At 34.7% G+C, this 20,539-nt stretch overlaps 1 protein-coding gene across 1 annotated transcript in view; it reads left to right on the top strand.

Annotated features, from left to right (window-relative positions):
* The window catches only part of Fut9 (fucosyltransferase 9 (alpha (1,3) fucosyltransferase)), a 150,815-nt gene extending 130,641 nt beyond the window's left edge, over nucleotides 1-20,174 (top strand). The window contains exon 3 of the mRNA XM_013016649.1: nucleotides 18,395-20,174. Within this exon, the coding sequence (XP_012872103.1) occupies nucleotides 18,403-19,482 (1,080 nt within the window). The 5' untranslated portion in view covers nucleotides 18,395-18,402 and the 3' untranslated portion in view covers nucleotides 19,483-20,174. The remainder of the gene's footprint in view (nucleotides 1-18,394) is intronic.
* The last annotated feature ends 365 nt before the right edge of the window (nucleotides 20,175-20,539 follow it).

Genomic DNA, 20,539 nt, shown 5'->3' with positions numbered 1-20,539 from the left:
ATGTTACCATATGATGCTCAGCAGACTCAATCAAGCAGATCTGCCTTCTTCACAGTTTACCATACTTTCCTTACTTCTTTTCAAGATTTTTCATGTATCTTTAGTGACATTCTTTATATATATATATATAAAACTGTTATATACAGATAATCTATTAAGTCACAGTTCCATGGCCAGGTGAAATATACTCATGGATTTTCAATAAACTGCAAAATTCCTACTTTTGTCAATACCATTTTCCAAAAAGGATTGACATTAGGAAAACAAATCAAGAGACACAATCCTCTCATTCCTCTGAAAATATGAGAAAGCCATATGTAAATATTTTTGTAAAATAAAATTAGGTGTGGTGTTTCCTAATACCATTAAAATCCTTTTTTGATGTGAAAGAGAAAAGCATTAATGGATTAGAAATGAATTGCATAACTATGTACTTTGGGGAAAGAATTTTTATAAAATTGGAGAATTGACTTTGGACAGGTGGAAATGAGTGGGCCATGCTCTCTTTGTGAGAAATAACAGACAGAGAGCTGCATAGGTTTGCACTACTCTGTCCTGTCTGAATGGCATTTTTCTCCTTTCATTGGTTGTTCTTTCTTAGATTTGTCATTTAAATTTTACCCCAAATCTCTGCATATCATCTTTTTTTCTGTTAGCATCAGTCATTCTCTAGCACTATGCTTTATTTTATTTTTAAAACAATTTTCCTTAAATGATAACATCTTATTTTTTGCCATTATGATATCTCCTGCCATCCACTACTATCATATTAGCTACATAAGACATGTGTCAATCTTCTGTAGGTCCTGTGTCAGCAGTGACTTGTACAGTACTCAATATGAAGGTGAATTAATCATGTACTGAACAAATTAACATATCTACCACATAGAAGGTATATTTACTTTGCTCTTCACAGCGGGAACTGGAACTTGAGCATGTCCTCTCAATTCACCAGACATTTCCTTGATTCATATTCTTGCTTCAATTAAGGTCTATTCAACACAAACAAAAGAAAAAAATGATGACTATTTTGTCTGAAAAATATTCTTACTTCTTTCTTACAAAGGCATGAATTAGGCAAGCTGAGACACCTGGTCTTTTATAAATACAATATGATTATTTAACATGAATTATGGACAGTTAAGATAAATTTCTACAGATTTTCTTTTGTTTTTTCTGCCACTGTTTCATAAAGCCTACTATCTTGTTACACCACAGACAAAAGCACCGAGTTTAAAAAAGGTGTCTAGTCATATTAATGTTAGTAACACTTCTTCTTAAGAAACTTTTTGCATAACGAAGTAATTAATAATTTATTTATGTTAATTTTTTTAGATTTTTTTCTAAAAAAACATGAATTTTTATTATGTTAGAAATACAAAAATATTTATGGGGACTGCAAAATATAAAGAATTATTTTTCCTATTGGTTAAGACAGGAACTATAGAATCTAACCCATGATAATCTCCTCATACTCCTTCACAGTCTCAAACCACTCCCTGTCACACCTTAAAGACTTACAAGCAACATGTTTCTAACTAATGACACAGAGATGTGATTAAAATAAGAGCAAACTTTTCATCACTGCTACAAAATAAGGCAAAATCAATGTCTAATAGTCACAGCTTGGTATTTCAGGGGCAGTACCTAGTTATAAAGAGATGTTAACGAAACTTTACATTACTCCAAACTGAGGGTTGTTAATAACTGTTTTCAAGGATAATAAAAGCTTTTTTTAAAGGTTGACCAGATGTTTTCCATCTAAATAGAAACAATAAAAAATAAATGGTTTCAAATTACAAGAAAGATAGAAATTATATCTTTTAAAAAGCCTTCTTAGTTGGGCACTGATGGCTCAGACCTGTAATCCTAGAGACTCAGAAAGCTAAGATCTGAGGATTGTGGTTTGATGCCAGCCCAGGCAGGAAAGTCCATGAGACTCTTACCTCTAATAAAGCACTAGAGCCAGGCACCAGTGGCTCACATCTATACTCCTAGCTCTTCTGGAGGCTGAGATCTGAGGATCAGAGTTCAAAGCCAGCCCAGGCAGGAAATCTGTGAGGCTCTTATCTCAAATTAACCACCAGAAAACCAGAAGTGGCACTGTGGCTCAAGTGGTAGAATGCTAGCCTTGAGCTAGAGAGCTCAGGGACAGCACCCAAGCCCAGAGTTCAAGACCCATGACTAATAACAATTAAAAATATAAATAAATAAATAAATAAATCACTAGAAAACCAGAAGTGGCACTGTGGCTCAAAGTGGTAGAGCACTATCTTTGAGCAAAAGGACCCCAGGGAGAGTACCTAGGCCCAGAGTTGGGGGAGGGTACTTCTTCATTGAAGTAGTCTAGTGAAATCTTGAAAAGGAACAGTCATCTTTCAACAGTTAGCTACAGGACTACTTGAGGCAAACAGGTTCACATTTAGACAGTCTCCTCTGATAAACTTCCAGATAATTTTGCATCCTACCCATACTATGTATGCTTGACCAAAGAACTGTCCTCAAAGATGTTAGGTATTTGGCTGAATAGGTCATGTTCACTTTGTCTGTCCCTATGGTTTGTACATTGTTTTCCTGTTTTTAATATTAGCTTAAACTATCCATCACTCTCCACTTAGGCTACCAAGAATCACATCTCTTCTGGCAAAAAAAGTCTTCAGGGCGCTTTCTTTTGTCTAAAAATCTTAAGTTACAAAAGAATAAATGCACTTAAAAATCTTCTTTCAAAATGACAACTAATCTTAAAATTACATTCGTCTTTTCTATTTTAATTTCTCTAAAATCTTTTAGCCTATTTACCTCATCCATGCAATTACACAAAACAGCTAGGACAATTCCAAACAAAAAAAATCATAAATACTTTTAATACTATGGCTGTGTTACACCTCACTTTATATTTCTTACAACAACCACCTTTCTGGATAAGATATTTTCATTCTGTTTAGAAATGAAAAACTAAGTCACAGCAAACAAGCTAAAACTACTATGTAAGAAAGCAGTAGAACAGGCATCATTTTTCCTAGGCCTTACTCAAGCACGGTGCCTGAGAGCTACATGAAACTAACTCGTGGTCTGTATCCCAAGTTAACTAATTAAAATATTAGTTCTTATGATTGTGTTGCTAGGCTTTTCACTGCTGTGAGCAAAATAATGATCACAATATATTTACAGGAGGGAAGATTTATCTTGCCTTAGTTCCAGAAGGTTCAGTCCAGGTTTGTAACCCTAAATGCTTCGGCAGAACATCACGGTGGCAGGAGTTTGTGGTGGAGTTGTTTCTTCACTTATGGAGAACAGGAAGCAAAATACAAGAGATTAGAAGCCACAAATAACCAACATATTCATCCCATCAGGGATCTACTTCCTCAATGAGCTCCTACTCCCCAGAGTTCCTAGACTCTCCCAAAATAGGCCCACCAGCTGAGCTGTAATCATTCCATACATGAGCCTAATGGACACATTTTATATTCAAACTATTACTCCACTTTCACCAAATTAATGAACTTTTCTCATTGCATAAGATCACTAGGGTTAAATGAGAGAACCATAGTAGCAATTACCTCTCATCTACAATTGTCTCAGTCTTTAGACAGTGTTTAATAAGGTCCTTGTCATACAGTTGGTCATATTAAGTGTTCAATAGCACTAGTTATTTTCTTAATTATTATTCTTTTATTAAAGAAAAATACTAAGCCCTCTGGGAACAATTAATGAAGACTTTTTTTGCCAGAAGAGATGTGATTCTTGGTAGTAATCTTTTTTTATTCATATCATGAAGGACTTCTATTTTTATTATTATTCTTTGTGCTCTTGACATTTTTTTCAAGAAATTTACAACTTGGGGGATTGAGGGGAGGGAAAGTGGGAGAAAAATGAGGGAGGAGGTAACAATGTTCGACAAGAAATGTACTCACTGCCTTATGTATATAACTAAACACTTTGTACACCACCTTGACAATAAAATTAAATTCAAAAAGTATGGTTAAACAGTTGTACAAAGGGATTATAGTTCTGTAAATCTGATTACAAGTACAATGTATCTTGATCAATGTTACCTCTTCTATCACCCTTGTTCGTTATTCCCTTCCCATCCCCAACCTGAAGCATTATTTTCATTTTCCAGTATATATTACTTGTACAGAATTTATAGTTTCTACAATGTCATTAAACCTGTGATGTTAGTAATAATTTAACTTTTATGCTTATTTCAATATATAATCAAGCTCTTCTATACATCTACAAAGATATGATGATCAAATACATCTCTCAGTCATGAAAAAAATACTTCTTGATCATTTTAGTATCATTAACATAAATAATCAAGTTTTAAAATGTTTCTGTTGTCAACTACCTGGCAATCATCAATTAATTAAAGAAAAGCAAGTTCTAAGCTTTGTCAGTCTCAATTCTTCACTTGACTTACTGTTTAACTGGTGTAAAAGAAAGAATTATGCATGCTATCTAATAGTATTAAATATTACAAGCCCAAGGAAAAAGTATCAATCACATTTTTCATATGGCACATGTAAATTTGGCTTTTGAGCTATGACTGTATTTGCTTTACACAGTTATCTATGATCTATCATATGATCATTGGATCATGTGGCAAAATAGTTATATATTTTTCTTTAAGGATATCATGTGCATTTTGATTGTACAGCATTAGCAACCAACTGAAAAAAAAAGTCTCTTTGGGCAATATTAGTGGCCGGTGCCTATAAACCCATCTACTTAAGATATGGGGACAGGAGAATCACAGTTAAAGCTCAACCAAGGCAAAGTTAGTTCAGGACCTTACCTGAAAATCACACAATAGAAATACCTTTCTATCTAAAGATCCAGGTCTTATTTTATACCTTAAAGAGCAGAAATCCCACTCTCTCAGTACAAATAAATGGTTACAGTTAAACATTTCCAAATATTAGCCTCTTGGCTATTGTCACCCCACATTGCAAGTGATCACGGATGCTGAGTTTTCCTGTACTGAATAATGAAAGAAAAATTACTATGAGACAGAAAATTCACTTGCATTTTTAGTCACTTATTAACCAAATACTTACACATTTAGATATTTTTTCAATAGATATTTATGTCTTCTATGGACCATTAATTCTGCTAGGCACAAAGAAGACAAAGTTAAAACCAACTTGTTTCATGGTTCCTACAGCTTAGGTTCTCAAAGAAGCAGAACCAAAGAAAAAGTGACAATCTAAGGCCCAGTTGATGGAATCCACAGTTGTTTTTAAAGGCATCTGTTACTCCAAAGAATTTGTTCCTTTAACCACTTCTATTTCTTTATGTTTATAAGTTCTTTACAAAGTTTCCTTACATTAAGTATGCATCACTTCACAAATACATCAACTTAAAATGCTTTAATGGAAAATTTGTCATATGTGAAGCTTTCAGAAAGCTAGTATGCCAGCTGAAAGGAGAAATTATGGAATTTTAGTACATAACGAAAATTAACACAGTGCAAATGACTGAAAATTTGCCTGTTCCTAAAGTGAAAATCTAAAAAATAATATGTTTTTGCAAAGTGAAGGTCAAAGAGGGGCAAAACACATCAGAGAAAATTAGTTTCTTAATCTCATGGAGCCAGAATTGCCTACTGAGCATCGAGCTTATGACAAAATAATTGTCCAGTAATTACTTCTAGAGATGGAACAAAATCAAATTAAAATGGAGCAGATTGCTTTTTGCATCGTGGCCAGTACCAAGTAGTGACACATTCATAAAGCAAGTAACACTTTCTTTCTGAGAAAGGTGATCATAGAAAGTGACTGAGTTACCCAGGTAAAAGTTCTTACAACTCTTTCTCTCAGAGGTAGTGTAGCTTTGTCATTTTTCTGCTTCAGATGACAATTTATATTCAGTAAGGAAATGTTTTACTTAAGCCACATACTTAGAGGTCATACTTACTGATGTACCAGGGAATGTCTGTGTAATGTGTGTATATTGATGCATTTTATATGTACAAATATAGCAACAACATAATAAACCAAAGAAAAAAAAATATATATATATATATATATATATATATATATATATATATATATAAAATCAGGCATGTACATAGACGTTCTTATTTTTCAAAGGAACAGTTCAAGCATGGACAGTTTAAGGCCTGCTGTGTAGCTGGAATGACAGGGGAATGCCAGGCTTTTTATTGTTTTTATTTTATTGGTTAAATTAGTTTCTCACTTTGTACCCAGAGTTGCCTCAAGTAAAAATCCTCCCAGGCTCATCCTCCAGAGAAGCTAGGATTCCAGGCATGATCTATTGCATCTAGCAACTGCATACACTGCTTGTTAAAATAACAGGGAAAGCAAACATGCTAATCTTCACTGACGTTGCTCTTATACCACTTCCATCTGGTCTAACTTTGTATGCTTGTATGTTTCCCCTTAAAATTATCACTTACAAGCCAGGCACATGTGGTTCAAGCCTGTAATCCTAACTATTCTAGAGGCTGAGTCCTGGACATTGTCAGTTCAAAGCCAGATCAAACAGAAAAGCATATGAGACCTCATCTCCAATTAACAGTTGGTAGATGAGCAAGTGGTAGATGGCTCAAGAGGTAGATGAGCAAGACAGTGGAGCAAGCTCAAGGCCCTTAATTTCATACCCTAGTACCCTCACCAAATGAACAAATGAACAAACAAATATACATCAGTTACAACATTACCTCCTATGATGGCTAGAATCAATCTCCCCATCAAATTTGTTTGTTGAAACTCAACCTTTACTATGGCTCTATACTGGGATGGAGTACCTAAAGAAGTATTTAAAGTCAAATGAGATTGTAAGGATGGGATTCCAATTTAATAGAATTAGATCTTTAAACTGTCCATTTGAAAAGTAATGTTATACTCACACTTCACAGAAAGTCTAAATAAAGAAATCTGTTAGTATAACAGCAAAAACATAACAAGAAAAATTACAGGGTAATTTTAGCAAATAAAATTGAAATAAATTAAGTGAAAGTTAATTTAAATTAGATTTTGATGAATTAAATGAAAAAATTAATTTTTATTTGACTTAAAAGTGCAATAAGTAATTTCCCCAATATGAATACATAAAATTAATAATTTTGGGGGGGTGTCTGGTTATGGGGCCTGAACTCTGGGCCTGAGCGCTGTCCCTCAGCTCTTTAGCTCAAGGCGAGTGCTTTACCACTTGAGCCACAGCCCCTCTTCCAGCTTTTTTTTTCTGCTTATGTGGTGCTGAGGAATCGAACCCAGGGCCTCATGCATGCAAGGCAAGCAGTCTACCACTGAGCCACCTTCCTAGCCCAAAATTAATAATTTTTGGATGCAATTGATGAAGAGGCAGATAGACTCTAAAACAACCTACTACTAGTAGCTGAGTCTCTGGTCTATGGAATTATAAAAATTCCCATGGTCACCTGGCACAGAAGGAAGCATTCAACTTTAAATGTATTTCAATTTTATAATTTCTCCAGAAAACCATGCCTTGTAAATCTACCAAATTTGAGGTTTGCTTACTGTGAGCAATCTTACATCAGGTAGTTCCTCCTCAAAGTATTTTGTAGATAAGAAAAGACATTCCAACAGATTTTATTAGTCTGTTTGCCTGGAAGTCAAGTTATGGTGGTTTACAAGATTAGACTTTCTTCCTTCCTCTCTAGGACCTTCATCCTTGTTTCTTTAGGATGAAACAGAATTGTTGCTTTAATTCTTTTTTTATGTTTTTTTGTTGTAAAAATAGTGTACATAGGGGTTACTGTTACATGAGTAAGGTAATGAGTACATTTCCTATCGAGCATTGTTACCTCCATTTTAAAAGTATAATTTTTTAAGAGGGGGAGAAAATGAAAGGAAAAAATATCAATCAAGGTTCATTGTTTACTGTGTAGTAGAGGAAAATCACATTAGCATAAATTATAAAACTCAACAGTTCATTACAATAATCCAGAAAATAACAGGTACTGAAACAGGATTTAGTTCCAAATAGGATGAAGAAAGGGAAGAAGACTGTAAAATTATTACAGCACTTCATGGATTAAAGGTAGAAATAATTTAGATGTAGGATTTAAGAGGCTTGAAGAAGTAAGATTCTAATTGGAGTCCTGGACAGGTATGCACCTGTTTACAAAGACAGAAAAAAAAAAAAAAGAGTAGAGCACTGTTGGGGATAGTGGAGATTCTTAAGAAAAAAGGAACTGATATTTTACTTAAATTTTGTTGAAGAAAACAATAGAAAGATAGAAATTATCAGTACAGGAAAAACAAAGGCTAATTAATGGTATAACTGACCTTCCTTATTTATATTCCAGAATTTAATAAAGGACTGAGCCTTACAAAGAAGAACAAATAGCTTTTCCACAGCGGTGGATGGAAGGCAACAAGTTTTCTCGGCTGATGTATTCTCTTGTTTGTGAGCTCATTTGCTCTATTATGTTCACAAAACATGGTATTTTCTTCTAGGTACTTAACTACTGGGTAAAATGAATAGCCAAGAGATTGCTGATTAGGCATGAAATGTGACCAAAAGGGTTAGATGACCTTGAGGATGCATTGTTTAAGCTATAAAGAAAGAACCCAAAGGAACCAATGAATTTCCTGATAAAACACCACTCCCTGCCTCCAGACTGAACAGAGGGTATTTGTGTCTCTAAGACTAATGTTACCTCCTCATCATAATTGTTTTGTTTTTATTTCTAAACTTACCTTTTTCACCTTTATTCTAATAATATCATTTCTTTTAAGAAAGTCCATTACTTTGTCATTTTCTTTTAAGAAAGTACACTAGCTGGTACTTTTTTCAGATTACTCAGGTGCCACTTCATTACATTTGCTTTGTCCTTAACCAATCTTTAGGTATAATTTTTATCATTTCCATGTCTGAGGCTTTTGACTTCTTTGTCACTCATTCTTCCTGGTTCAGTTCTTACTTGATTTTTCTGTGATTGTAAATTTAACCTGAAGTTTCAGGAGCTCCTCATGAACAACAATGATTTAGTTTTATTCAGTCTCAAGAAAGCTGATACTAATTAGTTGCACACATGTTCAAAGTATGACCAGCTGTGAAATTAGTCTGATCTAATCATTGTCATGGCAATACCACCTCTGATGCAGTGTTTACCCCAATAGGTAGATTCTTATACACCACAGCATTGTCCTTATATTCTGTCATCATCCTCTTATACATGTGATAGTATTTAGCTTGTAACTATGTATAATGCATAGCTCTTTAGAGAATCTGAACCAATGGAAGGCAATGACACATGAAAACAAATATGTATATATGCATATGTATGGAGATACTTTATATATACATAAACAAATATTCTATATATACATATATGTTATATATACACATATATACATATGTATATGTTCTATATATGCATGTATATTATATACATATATACATGTTTATAAATGTAACATATATATACTTCTTTATAAAATATAATGTACATATGCATTTATATATAAACTCCTTTATGAAATATAACTATGGCATATCATATATTTTATAAGGAGGTTTATTTTATTTTAAAATATAAACACAGAGGGCTGGGAAGGTGGCTCAGTGGTAGAGCACTTGCCTTGCATGCTCGAGGTCCTGGGTTCGATTCCTCAGCACCACATAAGCAAAAAGAAAAAAGCCGGAAGTGGTGCTGTGGCTCAGGTGGTAGAGCGCTAGCCTTGAGCTGAAGAGCTGAGGGACAGCGCCCAGGCCCAGAGTTCAGGCCCCACGACCGGACCCCCAAAAAAAAACAAAATAAAATATAAACACAGAGATTAAAGTCTTATATAGCTGATTCAGGTACCAATAACATATGCCTATAATCCCAGCTACTCAAGATGCTGAGATCTGAGAATTGTGGTTTAAAAGTCTATGAGAGTTTTATTTCCAATTAATCACCAAAAGAAAAAATATGGAAGGTATCTTTGTATCTCAGTCCCCGCTTTTACTAAGTACTTTTTAAAGACACTATAAAAAGGCTATAAACCAGATGCTGTGGCTCACACCTGTAAGCTATCTACTCAGAAGGCTGAGATCTGATGATCTTGGTTCAAAGCCAGCCTGAGCAGGGAAGTCTGTGAAGCTCTTATCTCCAACTATCAAGAAGCCAGAAATGGAACTGTGGCTCAAATTGCTAGAGCCCTAGCTTTATTGGAAAAGCTCAGGGACAGTACCCAGACCCCTGAATTCAAGCTCCAGGTCTGGCAAAGAAGTGGAGATGAGGCTCAAATAGCAGAGCACCAGCCTTGAGCGTAAAAGGTAAGGAACACCAGTCAGGTCCTCAGTTCAAGCTCTAGTACTAATGTGCATGTGCATGCGCGCGCGCACACACACACACACACACACACACACACACACACATACATCTTCTATCTACAAACTGTGGACATGTATGTCAATGGTATATTTAGAATACCACAGACAGCCAGTTGTCTGAAGGCCAGTAGCTCAGAGGGCCAATGAGGGCCAAATCTATGTTCCAAGTCATTCATTTGGCAATAACTTTTGCTTTCCTTCATCTTTTTCCTCTATTCAGGCTCTCAGCAGACTTGATACCAAACACATTTGTAAGAGTCAATAGCCCTACTCAGCCCACCAGTTCAATGCTAACCTGATCCACAAACACCTGCAGCCAGGGTCTCAGAAATGTTGAACCATCAAACTGGACATACTATGGCTTAAACAAACTCATAAAATTAATCACCACATCCTAAAAGAGAAAGGATTCTATGTTAGCAAAAGAATGTAGATTTACTGGATTCTATGTTAGCAAAAGAATGTAGATTTACTTTTACCCAGTAATGCTTCTGGTATTACTACATATGAAGGAAATTACTACAAAATGAAAGAAAATATTCTAAGAGATAGGTCAGCATCTCCACAAATTCAAAGCTGTTTTATTAGAAGTTTGATTCGGATACTATACTTTCCAAATATATGACTTTATATAGTAGTGAAAGTCAGAAAATTTAGAATATAAAAAATATGCAGAAGGAATTCTTTGTTCTGTTTTAAGTAATGTTTAAAGTCAATAGATGTAAAATGTTTAAAATTTTACAGGATAACATTTCATGAAAAACATTGATATGCAACTGAAGCTCTTACTTAAACATATTGGTATTGTTATAGGCTTCTTGGCCCTTGGAGATGAGTTAATTTTCAGAGTTGACTCAACAAGCAGCATGTAAAGAACTCATCAGGAAAAGAACGTTGCTCACAGGGAACACAACTCTCACCAAGGCCTTGGATCAACAATTACATCATTATTAAAACCTGCTGCTACTGGCATTGCCTTATCAACACCGTAATAATAAAACAAAAACAAAGCTAGGTCCTTGCTATGCTCTGAGTTTCCTTTCTTTTATTAAAAAATTATTGTATTGTAAAGATGCTATACAGGGGTATTACGGTTACATGAGTAAGGTAATGAGTACATTTCTTGTCAAACATTGTTTACCCCGTCCTTTCTTTACTTACTATCTTACTATGAGAAGAATTATCCAAAATGTTAGTCCATATCTCATTGTTCCTGGCCATTCATTTCTAGAATGAGAGTAGAGAGCAGTGTTCATGAATCAAGTTTGTTCAAAAAAGAAAAAAAAGTGACTGCAGAGTTGTATATGTCATAAAATATAATTTCCTTAATATAATTTATAAAATTCTTTGTAATTTATAAACTTTGATCTCCATTTCTACCATTTTTGCTCTCTCACACCATGTCTGTCTACAAGTATATATATATGTGTGTGTGTGTGTGTGTGTGTATTATATATGTGTGTATAATATATATACATAGTATTTCAATCCTCTTCACCCCTCAGTATCCTTTTCTTTCCTCTTCCTGTTTACCAATAGTCCCCCCTTTTCCCATACATGAGCAATTATTATTTCATTATTATTGTTATTATCATGATCATAACTTTTGAACAAGAACATGTAATATATAGTCCTGTGTGTGTGTGTGTGTGTGTGTGTGTGTAGTATCAAGCTCCCTCCCACAATGCTGATGCTGATTGCTTCTGGCCTAGGGGAGAGTGTCCTTCCTTAAGGTCTATGGGTGTTTGGCACTGGGAAAAAGTTGAAAAGATCAAAAGTAAGTACAAGCAGAAAGATAACTGTCACAGGATCTCACTCATATATGGTATACAAAAATAGTTGATTTCATAGACATTGAGAGAATGATTTTTCAGAGGAAGTACAGAGAAGAGTAGTCAGGAGAAAGGTTGATGGGTTGGTAACAAACAATAAGACAGGAGCAAGAAGCTCTGGGGTACTGTTGGTCAGTACTGTCTGTGTCTACAGGTGTACTATCTGTAGTGATCATAGATTGCACTAATGAATTGTACCAAGCAAAGACTAGAAAGTGGGATTTGGGATGTTTTCAACATGACAAAATGAGAAACATTTCAGAAAACAGCTTTAACTTGATTTAAACATCACATGATGAATACTACATAGTATAAATGTGTAAAATTGTTATGTCTTTTTGTATTAGTTTAAAAATGGAAGTACTTTTCTTTCTAGTAGCACTGGGCCTTGAACTCAGGGGCTTGCAGTTACTAAGCAAGCACTCTGCCCACTGATCATATCCAAGCCCAGTGTCAGTTAAAAATAAATTTTAAAGACTAAGTTCCAAGTTCAGCATGCCAGTATTCCCTACAAGAAATAGCAAATGTTTCCTTTAGGAAAATACTGAGAAGTCAGCTAAAGCAAGGAACATTTAGAAAATGAACGATTTGATTCTGGGTTGTATGTGAATATAAAGGACAGATAAACTTCCATGAGAATGGACCGAGTTTCATATATTACCTTGTTATTTGGAAGGAATTAGGTTCTGTTTTTAATATCAGAAATATATGTCAAGCTTGGTGGTATGTACCTATTCATTCCACTCACGAGGCAGAGATTGAAGGATCACAATTTGAGACTAGCCTATGTGAAAGAAAATAAAAAATGGTAACAAGATATTCTTTCAGAAACTCTGGTTGGGGATGGTGGGTCAATATATAAGGAGGCAAAGATAGTTTCTGTGTGTCTTGTGCTGTGTTTAACATTTCCTTTGGCTTTTATTGACTGGCTGCAACGAGTTTCAAAAATCCTGAAAATGCTAGCAGCAAATGTTGGTGTTCACAGTTCTGAAAGATTATTGGCCCAAAGGGCAGCAGTTCTAGGAAAATGGCACAAATGCCCGCCCCAGGCCTGTCTGTGGCTTCTCCTGTGGGAAGTGAACCTTGAGCCAAAGAACACCTGATTGCTCTGGCTAGCTATATCTGAAGCTGGTAAAGAGAGCTCCATGGTGAATAAAGGCAAAGATTAAGAACTAGTGATTGAGCAGAGAGCAGATGAAAGACCAAACTAAAAGAGGTTAAGCTCTGAATTGAAAAGAAAATTTCTAAGACAATGTAAAAGAATTTTTAGCGCAGGAGAAAAAAAGGCAATTGGTGGCTCTCTCATCAATGGAAATGAATATCTGAGGCTGAAATGAAAGAAGAAAAAAAAACCATTCATTGGAGCATCTAGGATGAAGCCACTGGAACAACAGGTCAGGGAACTGTTGTTATGTGCAAGAGAGTGCTCTCAGGAAAATTCAAGAAAAGCCTCAGTGACCAAAACTGGCAACTTCCCCAGAGTGCGAGAAAGCTTAAAACAAAAGCTTAGCCCTAGAAATAGCAGAGAATATAATAAAGGATCTTTGATGGAAGATCAAATGTGTGTTCTCACACACACACACACACACACATTTGATAGCATTCCAGGGATCAACCAGTGTCTTTTTGCCAAAAAATAAATGGCATCTCTCCCAAGGCAGGAGGAGGCAGTTGGCTCAACATCTAAAGGGAAGAAGTGTGGGAACTAATAGCCATAATGTCCATGAGAAAGCTCTACAGAATTGGAAGTTTCAAGGTGATGTTTGAAAATAATGTTAGGTATGTAAAGTGTGTAAGTACAACGTAGAGTATCACTGGGTCCCATGCCAGTAAGAGGATAAAGCTTTTGCTTTTAATCTTGTGAGAGTTCTCGGCATAAAAATTGGAGGGAGGAGTAAAAGCACAATAAAACAATGATAAAAAAGAAAACAATACCAAGGGCACTTTATGCTATGAATGCTCTGTGTGTTATTTAGAAGACTTTGAATAATCCCCAAATTAATCCCATGAAATGAAGAGATAATGACTATGGGAGAATCAAGTTATTCCTTGATTTAAAAAAATTATTTATATATTTATATACCTGTATATAGAGAGATATATAAGTATCACTCTATATATTGTTGTCTCTATGTAGAAAACTATATATCTGTATTTATATAGATATATAAAGCTATAGAGATAGATATACAGGTACAGATAGATAGATAGATAGTTGTAGTTAGAGAGAGAGAAAGATTTATATAGCCACAATTCTGATACCACTGCCAAATACTTAAAGTCTGGTTTACATAAAGTGAAATGGTTTAGGAACTATTTTGAGAATTGATAGGCAGTGTATTATTTTTAAGCCAAAAATTACGAATATAGTTGAGCAAAGTTACATTGTATGTATGGATTCTGCAAAAGGAAAGTAAATGGGAGCAGGAATATCAACTGTATTTTCTGTTTGCTTAGGATGGATTTCATTTTTACTTGGGATGACGTGTGTCAAGTAATAAACCCAATTACAACTAATGGAAAATAGAAGGGAAGATGAGGAGATCTTCTTTGTAGTCCTAAAGAGACTCTCTCTCAAATGAGAGAACTTGTCCAACAGGAAACTTGGGTACTACAATAAGAAGTGTATAACTAGGCTATTAAATCTGACAAATATATTCTGCATATGTTTCAAAACTTGATATTTTCTAGTAACTTTAAAAAACATGCTCATTACATTATTAAAAGACTCTGTGCTAGGCTCAGATGTTTCATACCTGTAAATCTAGATACTCTGGAGACTAAGATCTGAGGTTTGTGATTCCAAGCTAGCCCAAGCAGCAAAGTCCAATTAATTCAATTAAATGCCCTAAAAATGCCAGAAGAGGAGTGGAGCTATGGCTCAAGTAGTAGAGTGCTACCCTTGAGCAAAGAGGAAAGAAAAGTACCTCAAGGACAGCACACAGGTCCTAAGTTCAAGCCCCAATATATTCTCTCTCTCTCTCTCTCCCTCTCTCTCTCTCCCTCTCTTTTTCTCTCTCTCTCTCTCTCTCACACACACACACACACACAAGACCTTGGTTACATTCATTAGGACTTTTTCCTGTATTTCACTCAGAAATATATGAGTTATAGTTTGAACTTATATTGTACATAAGTGTAGGTCTAGATATGATAAATGATAAAGAAATAAAAAGAGATATATTATTCAATAATTTCTCCTAAAGATAATAGTTCTCATTCTTTTTAAAAAAAATATTTTCTTGTAAAGATTCTGTATAAAGAGGTTATAATTACATCAATAAGGTAATGAGTACTTTTCTTGTGGAGCATTGTTACCCCCTTCTTTGTTTTTCTCCTATTATCCCCCCTCTTGTCACCCCTACTTTTTCCCTCCAAAGTTGTGAATTTCGTTTCCAACATAGCATCTCTCAGTATCATTGCTGCAGTGAGTCATCCTGTGTCCTTGTTTCAGCATTTTGATATTCCTCTTCCCCTCCCCAGATTAGATAAATATATATACAAGATGCAAGGTACCAAAATCAAACACAGTGACAACAGGTGTATACCACAGGAGGAAGAACATACAAAACAAATTTTAAAAATCGCATAGTATATTAAACTAACAACAAAAAAGGAAAAAAAGAGCTCTTATTCTTATCTGCCACCTAACAGCCAGTGTATCATGTTTAATGTGATTCAGGAATTAAAACAATTTATAAACTTCCTTAATAAGAAATAAGTCAAATGATTTCCATGTATGACAATACCTTTTAAATATAAACCTATTTCAAAATTTACCTATTAATCTGTCATTGACTTATTTCTGCTTTTTGGAGTTGGTATGAGTTTATGAAACATCATGTCAAGAATCAACCATGTACCTAAATGAAATATAGATGGTAAGTATTTTGCCCAGTGATCATCAAATATGTTGACTCAAAAATTCCTAATAGCATAGGGGAAGCATCTTCTTCCTTCTCCCACTGCTTGTCTGACACTGAAGAGATGAGTTTATAGCCACCCCTTAGGGATAATGACGTAAGTGGCAAGGTACAAGCCCAGGATTCCAAAGTAAACTTGCAAGGCATGTATTGAATTCTATTCTGTTTCATACTCCTGTTTCTTTCCATTGAAAATGAAAATTAACCTTTGCTTTTCCTCCAATTCAAAAAATTTGTTTAGAATAGAATTACCACTCTTGGAAAAAGCTTCTTACTCTCCCTAGGTTTCATGCTTCTCTTCCAGATGCCTTCATGTGTATCTACGATTTGATATATCAAGCTCTGTTTTATTCTTCAACATTGAGGAGAGTATGTTTGAAGAAGGGGATTAATTAATCTCTCAATGGAAAACTGTAATTTTTGTACATCAGGCCTTATCAACAAATACACTCACTGGAGATTCTAATGACTTAAAAGCTAAAGTCTTTGTATTTTCTCACAGTACTTAAAACTAGTTTTTTTTAATTTTTAAAAGACGTGTAAATGTAGAAGCATGGTTTGCAAAATAGTAGCACTCTATAAAGATCATTTATCTTAAAGAACAAAGTTTGTTATAATGATAAAATAAATAATAATTGAAAACATTTACTGTTATACTTCCCTGAAAATTCATTGCAGCCTCTGATTGAAAAGTACAGAAACATCATTGATTGTGCTTGAAAAGTAGGTTGGAGTGATTGATTAATAGCTCAAGACATGTTGGGTATCCAGTTGAATTTTAGTTATTAGGAATGGGTGAAAAGTTTGCTGTCAAAAAAATATCAACTTGGCTCTAAGGGCCAAACTTTTCTGACAGTTTCTGCACAAAAGCAGGGCTCTTGAATAACTGCCCCTGTTGTGTGGTAATTGACCCCAATAGCAGTGAAATATTGAAGGTAGGAGGTATAAAATGAGTAAACAAGTCATAAAAATGTCAAGGAAATAAGAAGGAGACTCCCATAAAAAGGAGACTCATTTAGTGTTCTTCTGTAGATCTTAGGGTTTGGAAAAAATTAAACAGTTGCTTAAATAGTTAAACTTATAGGATCTGTTGTAATTAGACTTCCATAGGCCTACTCTTAAATTACATCTATTTAAAATGTTTGTAATATTTGGACTTTTAAAATAAAGCATTACTACTCAAAAAATATATGCTTTAAATAAAACTAGCCCAAAATAAAGCTTTCTAAATGTTCACATAAATTTAGGTAATAAGAGGGTAACTCATATCTTTTTTATGAAATTTAGACATCTGGGGGCTGGAAAGTTGGCTCAGTGGTAAAGTGCTTGCTTCGCATGCATGAGGCCCTGGGTTCGATTCCTCAGCACCACATAAACAGAAAAAGTCAGAAGTGGTGCTGTGGCTCAAGTGGTAGGGCGCTAGTCTTGAGCTGAAGAGCTGAGGGACAGCACTTAGGCCCAGAGTTCAGCCCCCACAACCGACAAAAAATAAAAATAAAAAAATGAAAATTACACATCTTATGTCCTATATTTATTAGTTTTGACCAAGATTTAAAAAATGCTTCCATGAAATTGATAGGCCATATTATTTCGGTAAAAATAAATATGGATTTCAGAAAATGAGTAAGAATTTAATTATGAAATAATTCTATCACTTTTTACATGTATGTATTGTTCTTCATAAAGAGGAAGAAAGTCCTTGAGGAAACTTTAAAAAATTTAACTTTTGACTGATCTCTGTAATAACAATGGGCTAATTCACATGATCAAAACTATTCTCCATGAAATATATTTTTTCAAGTTTGTTTGAGAATTTATTTTTTGTTTTTGAGATACTAATATCAACCCACTGCAAAGAAAAACTTTTGTCATGCCCCAATACCACATAAATGCAAATACAGTGATTATGACATGCTTGTAGATGCTGGATGCACTAAGTATACTGAATATACTTAAATATATTAATTATATTGTCGTTTGTGTCATGTCAAGTTACTACAAACAAATAAAATTAAAACAGGTCCATATGAAGTTGAAGGAAGTTTAGATTGGTTTAAAGTTGCCAACAAATTTAGGACGAATTCTGATTAGTTGTTTGCAGAAAATGGGTTCTAGGAAATCTTTGTTTAGAAGCAGTTTCTTGACATAATCAAAAACTATTATTTTTATTTCTCATGTATTTGATAACACTGAAAAGGAATAGCTGTTGATTTGTTATGAGGAGTATTTTAGTCTGTACCACCTGTTTCTCATAAACTGTATATATGATCTCTTTAACCTTACTCTTCCTCTCTCTCCTCTCTCTTTCTCTCTCCCTGTGTTCCACAGAAAAAATTATGACATCAACATCCAAAGGAATTCTCCGCCCATTTTTAATTGTCTGCATTATCCTTGGCTGCTTCATGGCATGCCTGTTAATTTATATCAAGCCCACCAACAGCTGGATCTTTAGTCCAATGGAGTCTGCCAGCTCCGTACTGAAAATGAAAAACTTCTTTTCCACCAAAACCGATTATTTGAACGAAACTACTATTCTGGTCTGGGTGTGGCCATTTGGGCAGACCTTTGACCTCACATCCTGCCAAGCAATGTTCAACATCCAAGGATGCCATCTCACGACTGACAGGTCGTTGTACAACAAGTCTCACGCCGTCCTGATCCATCACCGAGACATTAGCTGGGATCTCACTAATTTACCTCAGCAGGCTAGACCACCTTTCCAGAAATGGATTTGGATGAACTTGGAATCTCCAACTCATACTCCCCAAAAGAGTGGCATTGAGCACTTGTTCAACCTGACTCTGACCTACCGCCGCGATTCAGATATCCAAGTGCCTTACGGCTTCTTGGCGGTGAGCACAAACCCCTTTGTATTTGAAGTGCCAAGCAAAGAGAAGTTAGTGTGCTGGGTTGTTAGTAATTGGAATCCCGAACATGCTAGGGTCAAGTATTACAACGAGCTAAGCAAGAGTATTGAAATCCACACCTATGGGCAAGCATTCGGGGAATATGTGAATGATAAAAATCTGATTCCGACCATATCTACTTGTAAATTTTATCTTTCTTTTGAAAACTCCATCCACAAAGATTACATCACAGAAAAGCTCTACAATGCTTTTTTGGCTGGCTCAGTACCTGTTGTTCTAGGACCGTCTAGGGAAAACTATGAGAATTACATTCCAGCAGATTCATTCATTCATGTGGAAGATTATAACTCACCCAGTGAGTTAGCGAAATATCTGAAGGAAGTCGACAAGAACAATAAGTTATACCTTAGCTACTTTAACTGGAGGAAGGATTTCACCGTAAACCTTCCACGATTTTGGGAATCACATGCCTGTTTGGCTTGTGATCATGTAAAAAGGCACCAGGAATATAAATCTGTTGGTAATCTAGAGAAATGGTTTTGGAATTAAAGCTTTCTATCACTTGCACATGCAGTGACATATTTTGGTGAAATATTCAAGAGTTGAGGGTAAAAAAGAGAAACATTTTGCTTTTATGTCACCATTTATTTTTATCATCTTCTCTTGGGTAACATGGAAATTTGATGATAATTTTTAAGTACTCATTATTAGCAATCATTCCATTTGGTTAAATTATCCTGTATATACCTAATTATGTGCAGTGAAAAGTAATTTATTTGTCAGTATCATTGTAAACCTTTTTCATATTTGTGAAGTTGCCTGTAATGTCAGTTTATGAGTCTTGCTACACAATCAGCTCTATTTGGGAAATGAAATGAATGTCTCAAAATATGAAAGATTTTCATAAATATTATCATCTCTAGTTCCAACTTTACCTAATGATTACAAAGAAAGAATGTACTATAGTTGGATTCTAACCTGTTTGACTTCAGATTTGGACAAGGTATGAACTGTTGGTTATTTTTTTTTACTTGTTAACAATGTTTCTGATGGCAGAATTGTCCATGTCACGAATAGAAAATATATGGAACAGAACTGTTCTATTGAGGAGGCGATTAGACTTCATTAAGTTTCTCATCCTGGTAAGTTAAAGCACTCAAGAATTTTAAATATCAATTGGTCTTGATTTCCAATACTTAGGAAATAATTCTGGTAACACTGTGAGAATCCATGAGAATCCTCATTCCAATCTCAACAATATGCAGTGAGACCACAATAAATAATTTCTTCAAATAACAAAGAAAAAAAGGATATCTATAGATGTCTATCATATTAATAAATTATGCTGTTTATCTAATTTTTAATTAATTAATTTAAAATTGCTTTTTGAAGTTTGAATATTTAAAGTAGCTTTATTTTAGTATGTCAACAAACAGAAACAACTTCCAAAAGATTACTTAGAACATAAATATACTGATCATGTTTTAAATATGTTACTTAATATAATAAAGTGGGCTACATAAGAAACACACAATAGAGAGTAGGATTTCACAGCATATTTGTTGGATAAATAAGTGAATGTTATTGAAAAGACACAGGTAAGGTT

The sequence above is a fragment of the Dipodomys ordii genome, unplaced genomic scaffold, assembly GCF_000151885.1.
Source record: "Dipodomys ordii isolate 6190 unplaced genomic scaffold, Dord_2.0 Scaffold32, whole genome shotgun sequence".
NCBI classification, from domain to species: domain Eukaryota; kingdom Metazoa; phylum Chordata; class Mammalia; order Rodentia; family Heteromyidae; genus Dipodomys; species Dipodomys ordii.
The sequence above is the reverse complement of the archived record's forward strand: the minus strand, read 5'-3'. Positions and strand labels throughout refer to the sequence as shown.